Genomic DNA, 13,797 nt, shown 5'->3' with positions numbered 1-13,797 from the left:
AGAAGGGCAGAAAAAAAATACTGCAACTGGAAATAAAGATTGCTCCAACTTAAATATGAGTCAGTCCAAAGTGAGAGGACATAATTTTAAATGAGATATTGGGAGGACATACCTCACTACCCTTTATGCACACGGAACTAGGAAGTTCATCACTTGATTTCTCCAAACAGTTCTCACTCCAGCCTCTCCTGAATTTCACAGCCAAGGGAACACATTAGAGCCTCCCATTCTTTTAAAGTGCCCTTTCTGGGAGCCACACAAATATACAGGTTCTGCTCCCACAGTTCCCACTTTTTTCCAACTTAAAATGACCCTCAACAGCCCAATTCCATCTGACCTGATAAACCATCCTGAAGCACAGATGCCCCAGCCAGGGACAGTGCATCCCTCTTGCCTGGTGTTAATACTCAGTCCTTCCACAAGTGGAAACTGGAATGTATGAGATGTAACAGCAGGGTTAAAAACATGGAATTTATATTTATCAACACCTATGAGAAGTATCAGTGTTTCAAATGCAGATCTTTCTTTTTTCCTACTAACACTTTGTATTTTCACCAGGATTCGTTTTAGTAATGACCAACTGAACTCTTTTTCCAGTGGAGGGAGCTCTCCGAGCACTGCTCCGGACTGGGCAGTGAGGGGAGCAAAGCAATCTGGGGTCTGCACAGAAACTTTCCTCATAAAGCCATGTTAGGAAGCTGCCCAGCCTTGCTCCACCTGCTTGTTCCTCCCACTTTTCCTGATTGCACCCAACAGCAAATCCTGTTTGTACCTCCAGCTTCAAAGACACCAAACTTTGGCAGAGTGACTGGAATACCCAAACATCTCTGAAACAATTTTTAAGAGCTATCAAAAGCCAACATATAAAAAAATAACTAATACTTCACTTACTGTTATGCAGTTCCACTTGTTCTGTTTCTCTGAGAGTAAGATCATGTGGGGGAAATGCAGAGAACATTAGAATACAGTTTTTGAAAAGCTTGTGTAGCTTTTCTCTGTCTTTTCTTTCTCAGAAGAAAGTCTTATCAAGATCCTTCTCCATTCACTTGTGTGTCTTCTTTCCCAAGAACCAAGTCCAGGCAAAGAGGGTCCAAAAGAGTCAACAGTGGCTGTGGGTGCATCCCCTGGTTGTCATGGCAGAAGTGCACCGTGCTCCATCTCTAACAGCACTTGAAAATCAGTCACTGAGACTCACAGAGTCTCCCAGCAGAAACACTCTGGGAAATGGAGCTGATCTCCTCCATAGAGGAAAGAAAAGGCTCTTCACGGGCCAGAACTCTTGCTGGCTGTGAGGGAGTAGAGGGGGACTCTTCTTTTGGTGCAACAAATGCCATTAGAGAAGCAGTCCCTGAGAGCCCTGTAAGCAGGCATGTGGGAAAGCCCAGAGCAGCAGGACAAGGTGCTTCAGCCTGATCCATCTCAGCTCCAGAAGGGATCCTGAATTGTTAAAAACCGATATGATCACGGACAAAGACCCTCTAAAGTAAGTAAGTGGTATGGTTATTCACTGGTGGGTGGCAGGGAGTCATCTCTGAAAAGCGTGACCATGACCACCCCAACAAGGTTCTTTGCCATCTATTTATTTCCCAAGATCTTACATACAAAACATATGCATAACCACAGCACCTCCCATCCCCATTTGATATAAAAATGAGGCTGTTAGTTCTTCATGTGTGCAATTCTTTTCTTGAATTGGGTTGATGGTCTCAAAATGGGTCAGTGGATGAAGGACTTCGAAGTCCTTCATCAAAGGATGAAGTCAGGAGAGTCTTCATCAGGTCTCTACCCTCTGGCACAATCCAAGGCCCCCTGTTTTGTGATTGTTTACTTCTCCTATACCTAAGTTCATAATAGGAGACAATTACACCAATTAGCTCTAGCTTAAGCATCTAGTAATCATTAACCTACCATTTGCCTACCTAACTTACATCTTGGTCATGGAAATTACATCTACCCTTTGCAAAAATCTTAACTCTTTAAAACCATGATTCAGTCCCACTTTCAGAACTGTCCCAGGCATTAAACGGGCCCAAGGCAGGGAGCTCACACCACATCCCAGGTTCCATCAGCCTCTCCATGGAAGGATGCACAAGCTCAATCACAATGCTTCCTCAGCAAGTGCTGCCCTGGAAGAGCAGTCCTCTTCTACAGTGATCTCTGGAACAACACGTTGGTGTGGAGTTAGAAACGAGGATGCCTCTGAGGGATCGGGATGTTGCTTGCCAAGAAGCCTCTGACTCGTTCTTTACCTGTGAAATACAGAGAGATATAACACAGGTGAGAACATGTTTTGTATTTGCAGAAATAGATACAGATACAGGAACAAATATTCATAAAACAACATGTTTAAACTCTGGGTCCTTTTCCTTTTCATCAGCTCTCCAAAGGATGCAGAGTTTGTTCTGAACAGGACAACCCGTTAATCCCAACCTCTCTAAAAAGTAATCAAGCAGCATTACAAATTAACACTGTTCTTCTGAAATACATCCGCGAAGCAGTGCCTCACAGCAAGGCTGGTGCTCTGCTGGCATCTAGAGGGAGAGGGGGGAGTCATCTCCCCAGGTATTCGCACAAAGAAATTCTTATTTTTCACCGAAGAGCTTCAGCCTGCACCCTGCAGACCAAGGATTACTGACTTACACTACCTGTGTGTCCTCACCTACTCCTGTGTGACAGGAAAGGAGTGCTGAGAATTAACAGCAGCAACAGTCCCAGTCCCACAAACTTATCTAGCAGCTTGTCTGTCCCTGCCTCTAATTCCTTTCGTAGCCTTACGACCAGGAACTTCTCTGCCAACTTGCCACTGATAAGGAAAAATGTAATTTTTTTTTCCTTTTTTTTTTTTTTTTTTGTAAAAGCAAAGAGCATATTACTGCCTGGAAAAAAATGGAAAATCAGTCTACAAGTGCAGTAAGTTGTTTTTGTTTGTTTTTTTAACTATTGTAGATTTTAGAAGCAGAAGAGATCAGATGGCATTCATTGTACTTAGAGAAAAATAAATAGCAATGTTTACACTGATGTCTTAGCAGAACAAAATCACTACTGATAGAGTGTTTTTCTTCCTTCCCAAACCACAGGGCAGCCCTGTATTTTGTGCTGCTGCAGAACCCTGACCCTTCTGTGTTGGGTGACATTACCTACAAGTACATGTAATAAGGCAATACTGGGATGGCACTGAATGCATTTCCTGACACACTCCCACAGTGTGTGTCCTCATTTTTCCTAGATCCTTTGCTGAAAAGATTTTATCTATGGATGTCAAATTAGATTTTTTTAAAGGAACATAAGGAAGAAAAAAACCTTCAGAAAATATTAACAAGAAATGGAGGGAGTAGGATGAAAGGGACAAAAAACTCTTCACTATACATAGCCCAGAGCAGGAAGGAAACAAAGATAATCAGAAGAAATCAAGTAAAAGAACCCCAAGAAAATCCATTAAACCCAGAATCCCTCATTCACTTTCTTTTCCAGGAGGTGGAAATAGCCATGCAGCCATCCTGTTGGGGAAGATGAAACAGGAAAACCTTATAAATATGATTACCTGGCAAAAGATTTTGAGAATATGGAAACTATAAGCGAGATTGAAATGAAAGCCATCTCTGAGATACCAAACCTTAGTTACTGAACAACTGGAAAACAATAGTATGGCCAGCTGAAGGTAATCCCCTCTTGATTGAACAATTCCCTCTGCTTGCAGACAGGTCCAAGGGTCAGAGCAGACCCTACTAGCTTGGCAGAAGGGGTCCAAAGAGTAGTTTTTAGGGTTTAAAATGTAACACAGTATGGTAATGTAATGATTCTTATAGGCTGTATGTAAATGCTACAGGATTTGTATCTTGTATTAGACTGGTTAGTGACAATTAGAGTATTCAACACAAAAGAAGATTTATTGTATTGTAACAGGAACTTTGCTCTCTTGCTCTTACATTTACTCATACTCTTGCTCTTTTGGGCCTGCTCTGAGCTGTGGCTGGCAGCTCCAAGCAGGGCCCCTTCACCCACACCCTTTACAATAAACCACAAGTTCCAAAACTTGGCTTCAGAGATCTCTCGTCTCAGTCTGTCCCGACCATCCTACCCACCGTGGCTCCTACATCATCCCATGCAGGCAGGGCTGGCAGCTCCAGCAGGGCTCAGCCTCAGGCACCATGAGCCAAAACTTCGGTCATGAAACTCCAGACAGAAGAAAAAAAATACTCTCTAGGTAGAGACTTTCTTCTTCTCTGAAAAAAATAAAACTTATTTGTGCAAAAAAAAAAAAAAAAAAAAAAAAAAGCTTCATGCTGGGAAGACTTGAGTATTGCATTTATTAAATGTTTAGGAACTACTCACTCTTACCAGAGCATGATTAAGGAATGGTACTTAATAACTTACCTAAGGCCATGAGGTGAAATTATGTCAGCCTGTTTGTGGCAATCATTCCTTCTGCTGTCATAACTACTGCCTCAGGATTCTCTGTGAGTTATCTCAAGGGAGAAGCAAAAAAGCCCCCCAGGGAACTCCAAGTGTAAACTCAGCTGTTAAGACAAATCCAAAAGGCTTCAGGGAGTGCTGGCTTTAAACATGACCTAATGACACGTTTGATCCTCGGGTGCCCTGGCTCAAAGCTCAGCCTGCACCCTGACAAGTCCTAAACCACAGAGCCTGTCCTGGGTCAGTCCCCATCTGATGCCACCTCCACACCTGCAAGGTGAAACCAAACCATGATTAGGGAGTTCATACTGGATGCAGAACAAGGCAGATGAGGGTGACAGGGGATAACAAAAGTGGATAACAAAAGTGGATAACAAAACCCCCCTTAAATTAGCCAGACACCTCCTCTTAAATCCAGTACATCCCTGAGGGCTGAAGAAACCCTTCCTCTGCCTTGAAGCCCAGCCCCAGGGAACGAACCCTGCCAAACCAAAATTGTTAGTAAGGAACCCACTGACCACAGCAGCTCTAAACTTAGCTCAGCAGCTCGCTATACACCTACTCAATATCCAGGCTCCACCCAGCAATAGAACAAACTGACTCCAAATAATTCTCAGCACTGGAAGAGCTGCTTTTGCCAAGCACAGAGCCTTTCGTAACTAGGTGCCTGGGACAGCACCAGCTCTTTCATTTCCTTTAAAAGCCTGGAAAATCCCTGCTCCCAGCCCTAGGGCACCACTGAGCAGCACGCGCTAACTGCTGGTAACAGTGCACAATCTGTTTTCCTCTCAGGTCCTTTGTGGCAAAATCAAACCCAAAGCCCGGCTCAGCACCAGAGAAATGACATCTGCCACCACCCAAATCTACACAGTATCCTCGGATGTAGTTATGCCACTGATTATACGCACTCGGGAGAAAGCAGGAATTTCCTGGGATAGCACAACAAACTCTAAATGATCCCTAGCCTGAGGTAACCAAGTGCCCAACCACAACCTAAACCTTCTTCAACAGCGCCTTTAAAAGCTTGCTTCTTTATTGATTCCACCCATAACATTGCATTAGTGCTAAATATCCAGGATCGGGTATTGCTGCCATCCTTTCTTGGCGTAATTTAAGAGCAGGGACAGTGTTCCAAGTGATTTTGGTCATTTAGGGTGTGTTTGGATAACTTTAGAGGTGATATAAACCCAGATATATCTATCCAGACTATTACTAGGTAGACCCCTTTCTCTGTGTATTGACCTAGGTGTGCATTTCTCTACAAAAAGTGGTTTCTTCTCTTGCCTGCTCAAAATTGAACATAAAAAGGCAACGATCGCCCCCTTCCAAATCTTCTCAGTTATCTGTTTCAAAAGTGCATAAATCCAGCAAAAAAAAAAAAAAAAAAATCAAAAGCAACTGCTAAAAATGGTTGAAAGATGACAGACTCATGTTTTCCCTATTCATTCATTTTGACAACTGCCATGATGCTGGATTTGGATGTTTCACCCCACAAAGCTGTTGCTGGCACTGGAGAGCTGCTCAACATGAGGATGTGTTTTGCTTGCAAGGAGCTCCTGATATAGGTGCAGGTGCTTGAAAACGGAAAACAACCTCAGGAGCTCCCATTCTCCACCTGTTTCTTACACCTTGCTGGTGCAGGGGAACATTTATTGGATAATTATCTTTACACAGGAACACTTTAAACCCTGACTTTTCACACCCTGCCAAAGATATGCCTAACAATTACAGGTTTTAGGTATTATGTAGGCATTTTCCTTCCAGTCAGAGCTCTTTTTTGAGCTGCTCTGTTTCATTGAGAACACAATACAAAATGAATTCACTTTGTGGGTTCGAGTATGTGCTTTGCATCTAAACTACATTACATTTATATTCTGTTTAGGGTGAAGAAAATAACTTAAACAGTTATTAAAAAAAAATAAAATCAACAAAAAAAAACCCTAAAAAAACAACCAAACACAAAAACAAACACCACAAGTTGATTATAGCAATACAGTAGTTAAGTTCATCCCAATATATATAAGCTATTTTTCGGGCTGTTATAAAAAATATACCTCGTATCTGATCTTTTCTTGTATTTCAATCCTGTCTAAATTGGCCTGTGACAAAGCTGCTGCTTAAACGCCTGATTTTGACAACGGGTTCTGCAAAAACCAGAGGTTCAAAACCTACCCAGGACAAGTGGAACGGCACAGCAGGTCCTGGACTTAGCAAGGAAAAGCTGCAAGGTGCCGCACCGAGACTTATTAAAAGGGAAAGGCTGGGGCTGCCTGGCATCGGGTGAAACCATGCCCCCCTCAGCTCCCGGCTCCCTCAGGGATGAGGGGAAGAACCGCCCCCCCCCCCCCCCCCCGGGCCACGCCCTGGCGCCCCCCAGCGGCCACGAGCGCAGCGCGAGACAAGCCCGACCACCCCCCCAGACGGGAAAACCTCCCCTAAGGCCCCAAGCGAGCGCGCGGCTCCTTTATAGGCGTCCGTGTCGTTCGCCGGCAGGCAGGTGGAAGGGGGTGTTACTCTCGCCGGTTGAGCAGCGCGCAGGCGCGAGTAGGGCAGACCTCGCGTGACGCGAGGCCGGAAGGCCCCGTTCTGGAAGCATCCCGCGCCCATCCCGGTCTGTCCCACTCGGCCCGGCCATGCCCGAGAGCGTGCCCGGCAGAGCCCCCGGCGGGGCCGGCAACAAGGCCAAGGGCGCCTACCAGGACCGCGATAAGCCCGCCCAGATCCGCTTCAGCAACATCGCCGCCGGCAAAGGTGCGGCGGCCGCGGGGGGAGCCGCCCTGAGGCCGGGAGGGGAGCCGGGACGGGCCCCGCGTGGGCCGCGATTGGGGCGGGGGGCGAAGGATCCCCCGGTACTGGGCACCGCCCGGGCCGTGGCCCAGGGATACCAGCAGGAATTCCATGGGTTTGTTGGCTGGGAGCTGCCCGGGATGGGCCGACGCGTGTAGGGGATGCAGTGTTGGGCACCGACAATAGCTCGGGTCGCGCTGCGTGCTCTGTTCTGTTCCTTTGTGATTCCCCAGATTTAAAATGGCTGCGATCAAGTGGTCAGATACGGTTTTTTAAAAAGAACTGTGAAAATCAGGCTTGATACTGCACCGTTTTACATCATTCCACTGTTTAGGATCCTTTAGTCTGTCTGGGATCAGCTTAAAAGTGGGAGGAATTTTCTTTTTAGAAAACACGATTAAGTGATAGAGTGTTTATAGTTCTTTAGATCAGCTTGCAAACGTTTTCTTCTTTTCCCAGCTGTTGCTGATGCAATTAGAACGAGTCTTGGACCAAAGGGAATGGATAAAATGGTAAGCTTTGTGATTTAAATTTCAAAATGTTGGGTACTGTAAATTCAATGTGTCTTACAGAGGATGCCACTTTTCGCCTTAATTCTTTCCCAGGTTTCAGGTATTTAAGGGAAAGTGGATATATTGGTTCTATCTATCTATCTAAATGTATAACTTGGTTCTGGAAATGATGTTAAAAAATACTTTGAATCTCAAATGAAAATTTGCAGCTGCTGCTGATCAGAACTATCTTCCTGTGCTTTATTCTTTATTTCCAGATTCAGGATGCTAAGGGAGATGTGACAATCACTAACGATGGTGCCACTATCCTGAAACAAATGCAGGTTCTGCACCCTGCAGCCAAAATGGTGAGTGGTTTCTTTTCAATTTTGTGTGGATTTGAGGAGCATTTCCCAGGATAGCGACAGAGAAGGAAATTTTGTGCATTGGGCTCCAGGAGCGTTTGATTGTGGCATGTGCTTAAGAGTTACAAACTGTTATTTATTACCCAGTATTCCTTATGCACAATCCCTCTGGACATGTTTTAAGACATAAAAAAATGAAGCTCAAACCCTCATCTGTCATTTGAGAAGGAAAAACTTGTGTCCCAAACCATTAGGACAGACGGGAATGAGTGAGGATATGGTCAGGTGGTCTGAGGAGACAGTAGTTGCTCCTTTGAGATGTTCAGTGTTCATGGATTTGGTTGTGGTTGGAGATGGAAATGAGTTTCCTGTGACCCTCCCCCAGGGAAGGAAAAGGTAAACCTGTGAGGTGGGTGTGTTCAGTTTTAAATTTAGGGAAAAAAAGCTTTGCTTCTGGAGCTGACTTATTGTACCATAACTGTATTTTGGCCAAAGAAGTGTCTGGGTATGGGTAAATAGTACTCTGTATATTTATGTCTTTGTCATAATTTCTCCTTTAGTTAGTAGAGTTGTCAAAAGCACAAGATATTGAAGCTGGTGATGGCACAACCTCTGTTGTTGTCATTGCTGGAGCTCTTTTGGATGCCTGTTCCAGACTCCTTCAGAAAGGTAAATATATTCATTTAACATGCAGAAACTTCAGGTACTGAGGTCTTTTTGTCCTCTTGCATGTTCGGGATGAAGCTTAAAGTACATGTAATCAGTTGGAAGGATAAAGGGTGTATTCCCACACTCCAGGGAAGTTGGGGAGTTTCATACAGGACCATGGGAAAAGAATTTTTGGAAATCTGAAATTTAATCAGTGTCAGCCTCCACAGGTATCAGCTGAACAGCAGCAGCTTTAGGAATGCCAAGAGAACTTGGAGAAAGTGTTTCTGGGATGGCAGGGATCATAGGGAAATGTGCAGGATTTGTCTGTGAGGACAAATCACTTGGAATGTTACAGCTTTTTCCCTTGGTTTTAATAGCAGAAAATAAGGGAGGTCATATGCTGGTGAAGAACATTCTGCTGAAACGCATTCAGTTTATTCTGACCTGAGTATTTTGAGCTTTAAAATGGAAAGAGATGGTGAAGGAGGGAAAAAAAAAAAAGTTGTGTTTGAAATGTGAAGTGTCTAACAGGCATTTTTTATGCACTGCACAGGAATTCACCCCACCATCATTTCAGAGTCATTCCAGAAGGCTCTGGATAAAGGTATTGAGGTGCTGACCAACATGGCCCAGCCTGTGGAGCTCAGTGACAGGGAGACCCTGCTGAACAGTGCAACAACTTCCCTCAACTCCAAGGTACAGCTGCACTTGGTCTGGCAGCTCCAGCCTAGCCAGGCCTTTCAGCTTTTCAAGCCTAAGAAAGAGCAGTTCTGTTTTGTGTACATCCCCGAGTGTGGGTTTTCCCCCAGAATCACTGCTCTGTCCTTGCCATGGAGCCACTGTTAAAAAGATGCCTTGTTAAGACATCTTTGCTTCAGAATTCTGAAGTCAAATATTGAAACACAGTCACAGTATTGTGAAATTGCTGTTCATCAGTATGAAGTCTCTCACCGTGTTTTCTTTACTGGTGCATCCCTTAGGTTGTGTGTCAGTATTCCAGTTTACTTTCTCCAATGAGTGTGGATGCAGTGATGAAGGTGATTGACCCAAGTACAGCCAATAGTGTGGACCTCAGAGATATTAAAATTGTTAAGAAGTTGGGGTAAGAAACAGTTGGTAATTAAGACAGATTTTATCTCTGTGAACTCAGTTTGCCAGAGTGCTCCAGTCATGGGTTGTGTTTGTTTCCAGAGGCACAATTGATGACTGTGAACTGGTTGAGGGACTTGTCCTGACTCAGAAGGTGGCGAATACCGGCGTAACCAGAGTGGAAAAAGCCAAAATTGGCCTCATTCAGTTCTGCTTGTCTGCTCCAAAGACAGATGTAAGTCAAGACTGTGGCTAGAGCAAAGCCTTGTGCTCTAGGACTTGGGACAAGCAAATAGAATAGCAAATGGGTTTTTTTAAGATGCTGTGGTGGGAACTCTATGCCACAGCTAGAGCAAAGGGCTGCTGGGTCCTATAAAAATTAGTTGGTATAAAAATTTTGTTTAAATTATGCTATAAATTGTTGAGTTTTTTGGAACCGTTTCTAATAGCATTTTGCTGTTAGGTTTCTTTGTTCAGAATTAGAGCATTTCATATTAAAGAACGTGGCTCATTTTGACACTTGCTTTTAAAGTCAGCTCCCAGTACTTGCTTTTCTCTTTTATTTGAAACAGATGGACAACCAGATCGTTGTTTCTGACTATGCCCAAATGGACAGAGTGCTGCGTGAGGAGAGAGCCTACATCCTGAACCTGGTGAAGCAGATCAAGAAGGCTGGGTGCAATGTGCTGCTCATTCAGAAGTCCATCCTGCGGTACGTTTATACCCAGGCATCGGCTCTCTGCAGGTGCTTGGGGCCACAGTTGGAATTGTTTGGAAAACTGAAGCCAAACACGGTCACATTTAGCAGAGTAACACCAGCACTGTCTGTATTTTGAGTTTGATGACTTCTTTACTTTGTACTCCGAAGAATTGGAGCACTGGGAGCTGACTCCTTCCTTGTCATTTTCAGGGATGCTCTCAGTGACCTGGCCCTCCATTTTCTGAACAAAGTTAAGATCATGGTGGTTAAAGACATCGAAAGAGAGGACATTGAGTTCATATGTAAGGTAAGGTGCATTGTATAAATGAGCAGCAGTGTTTAAAATCTACCCCAAAACTGACCGCCCAGGGCTAGCCAAACATTTTCACAAGTTTCATGTTTGGACTATAATACAAGAGCAGACATTTCCCTAAAAAACATTCCTGCTCTGCTGAGCCGTCACACTTCTATAAAAGGATTGAGGACAGATGTAAAAGCCCTAGTCCCTTCTGCATTTTACTGTCATATGCAGAAGGAAAACATGCACGGTACTTGCTGACTCTGCAGTCAGCCTCTGGATTAATTTTTTTTCCCATTATCTTTTCAGACAATTGGAACTAAACCTGTGGCTCATATTGACCAGTTCACCCCTGACATGCTGGGCTCTGCTGAGCTGGCAGAGGAGGTCAACTTGAACGGTTCTGGGAAACTAATAAAGGTGAGTGAGGGGCAAAGTGTTAATACCTACTTAGCATCTGTTTGTTATTTTAATAACTGGTAGCTTTGACATTTTTTACTATGGAATTTATTACATTCAAGTACGTATTTCTAACCTCTGAGTAGCCACCACCTTTGGCAGTGCAGTGGTTTTGCTTGGCCAGACATCAGTGCTGTTAGTGCCACAGTTTGAAAGTGCCAATGGCAATGTCTTTTTGTCCCAAACTCTTATTTGTTCCCCAGTGTCAGTATTTGGGTTTATGTTTTAGATTACAGGCTGCACAAACCCTGGGAAAACTGTGAGCATTGTGGTCCGTGGATCCAACAAACTTGTCCTGGAGGAAGCAGAGCGCTCCATTCATGATGCCCTGTGTGTCATAAGGTGCTTAGTGAAGAAAAGGTAATGTCTCAGTTGGGTTAATTAGTAAAATGTAAAGCCTGAGTGCGTGTGCACTGCTGTGGAGTGAGGTTTGATGGTTTCTTTGCTCTCAGGGCTTTGATCGCTGGTGGTGGAGCCCCCGAGATTGAGCTGGCACTGCGGCTGAACGAGTACGCACGGACACTGAAGGGAATGGAGTCCTACTGTGTCCGTGCCTATGGGGATGCACTTGAGGTCATTCCCTCCACCCTGGCTGAGAATGCAGGGCTCAATCCCATCTCCACGGTCACAGAGCTCAGAAACAGGCATGCCCAAGGAGAGAAAACAGCTGGCATTAATGTCAGAAAGGTAAAGAGGGGTTAGAACACCTGGGTGTTACAGGGGGAAATGCTTACCCTTGGGGCTGGACTAGGGAAAGGGCGAGGTGGTGTCTCACAGTGGTAGCCTCCCTAATATTAGCAGAGGGAAATTACAGCTTGTTCTCTCATGAACTCACCCTGAGCATTGATAACAGCAGATATTAAATGCTGTACCCACAGGACAAGAAACATCTCGCATCTCTACAAAAGTGTTTCAGCTACAATAGATCTATTTAGAATGATCCATCCAGTAGGATCTGCAGTGGAAGGTGGTCATAAGATGGGAGTAGCACCACAGCTTTTTCTCAGCTGGTACTGTTGACCTTTTCTGTTGGCTGATTTTGACTGGATATGTCAAATGCTTGGGGAGAGAAGATATGTGCTGTAATGCCCCTGTTGCAGGTGAAAGCCCTGTGATAGTCTAGGAGCTGACTGCCCTCAGGGTTCTGCTAAAAGAAAATGTGCTAAATGTGACTGTCTTGCACAGTCACAAAGTGAATGCTCCTTGTCCCCCTAGGGTGGCATTTCCAACATCCTGGAGGAGCTGGTTGTGCAGCCTCTGCTGGTGTCTTTGAGTGCTCTGACCCTTGCAACAGAAACCGTGCGCAGCATTCTCAAGATTGATGATGTGGTGAGTGGTGTTGGCATCGTGGTTTGGGTTACCCTTCTTTCAAAAGCACCAGGATATTGTCAAGTCATTTGTTGTGCTTCAAAATGCAGTGACTGCGTAGAGTATTCTTGGTTTGTGTGCTTCTTAAGACCATTCAGCCTGTAAATAACTGCAGCCAGAATTAAATGCATTATAAATACTGCACCATAAAGCAAGGAATTGGAGTTACTAAAAGCCCAGGATCTTTAAACAAAGAAGGAATTGTGATATGTCCTGTAGTTTCTTCTGCCTGACTGTATGTCCTTACTGCAGGTGAACACTCGAGGATAAGCTGAGTGAAAATGTGGGGACCATGGCCTTGAGCTCCTGCCCTGTAGCTGGAATATGGATTCCTCACCAAAAGCGCCTGTGTGAATTGTCTTACACCTCCACCAGGACTGATGTACTTTGATCAGGTTTAACTTAAAAAACAGTTTGTTTTCAAAAAGAAAATGCTGTTTTGTCAATAAACACGCAGTAGTCTACCTGACTTTTCGATGTATAATTCTGTTAGAATTTTTAAGGTTTTGTTACACTTGCTTTTCTCATCCTCTCTTGTACTGTAAAGTTTAAGGCGTGCAATAAGCTCTTGTGTTACATTTTAAAAACACCCTTGAAGTGCACTCTAGTAGAGCTACTTCTCCCAAACCATTCACTGAGTGGTGTTACTGCCCTCAGGAGGGGAGGAGGATCTTTACAGTGGGAGCACTCAAATAGCTTGCTCTCCTGAGGTCTGCAGTGCTTCCTGATGCCATCACATGATCCAGAGCCTTACAAAGGGAGTTCTTCACATGGTTTCCTTCCCCTGCCCCCAGAATAACTTTTTCTCAAAGCTGTTGACAAGTCAAAAGTACACTGTTCTATAATAATGCAAATTAGCTTTCCAACTTCCAATTCTTAGCCTGACATTGTAAATTAACCCTTCTATCTCCATTATTGCTATATTGTAATAACCTGATTCTTCTTGCTGTGCAAAGGAGTGTTTCAACCATTTATTTTCATTCAGGACTGTTTGGAGCTGGAGCTTTTGAGTACATTTCCACCATGCTGTTGCGACTTGCCAAGAAGTACAAACAGAATGACTCAACTACTAATTAATAAATTAGACAATCTATTTAGGCATTAAAGCTCTGGATTAATTAGTCATTGCCTGTTCAAAATTACAAACGGGGTCACAGCTCTTAGTTTAGGTACTAC

At 44.2% G+C, this 13,797-nt stretch overlaps 1 protein-coding gene across 2 annotated transcripts; it reads left to right on the top strand.

The window, feature by feature from the left end:
* Positions 1-6,992: 6,992 nt before the first annotated feature.
* Positions 6,993-13,084, top strand: CCT4 (chaperonin containing TCP1 subunit 4). Of its 2 annotated transcripts, XM_062489431.1 has the most exons (14): positions 6,993-7,164; positions 7,660-7,712; positions 7,970-8,059; positions 8,617-8,725; positions 9,261-9,403; positions 9,688-9,809; positions 9,899-10,031; positions 10,369-10,508; positions 10,707-10,803; positions 11,104-11,214; positions 11,483-11,613; positions 11,706-11,940; positions 12,469-12,582; positions 12,874-13,084. In XM_062489431.1, exons 1-14 carry the CDS (start codon positions 7,047-7,049, stop codon positions 12,889-12,891), a joined length of 1,614 nt encoding a protein of 537 aa, XP_062345415.1. In that variant the 5' UTR covers positions 6,993-7,046; the 3' UTR covers positions 12,892-13,084. The 2 variants fall into 2 exon arrangements, with proteins under 2 accessions (XP_062345415.1, XP_062345416.1); XM_062489432.1 differs by lacking the exons at positions 12,469-12,582; positions 12,874-13,084 and adding an exon at positions 12,132-12,462.
* The last annotated feature ends 713 nt before the right edge of the window (positions 13,085-13,797 follow it).

Source organism: Cinclus cinclus, chromosome 3, assembly GCF_963662255.1.
Source record: "Cinclus cinclus chromosome 3, bCinCin1.1, whole genome shotgun sequence".
In the NCBI taxonomy this organism is placed as follows: Eukaryota; Metazoa; Chordata; class Aves; order Passeriformes; family Cinclidae; genus Cinclus; species Cinclus cinclus.
This window is presented reverse-complemented; position numbering and strand designations above follow the sequence as displayed.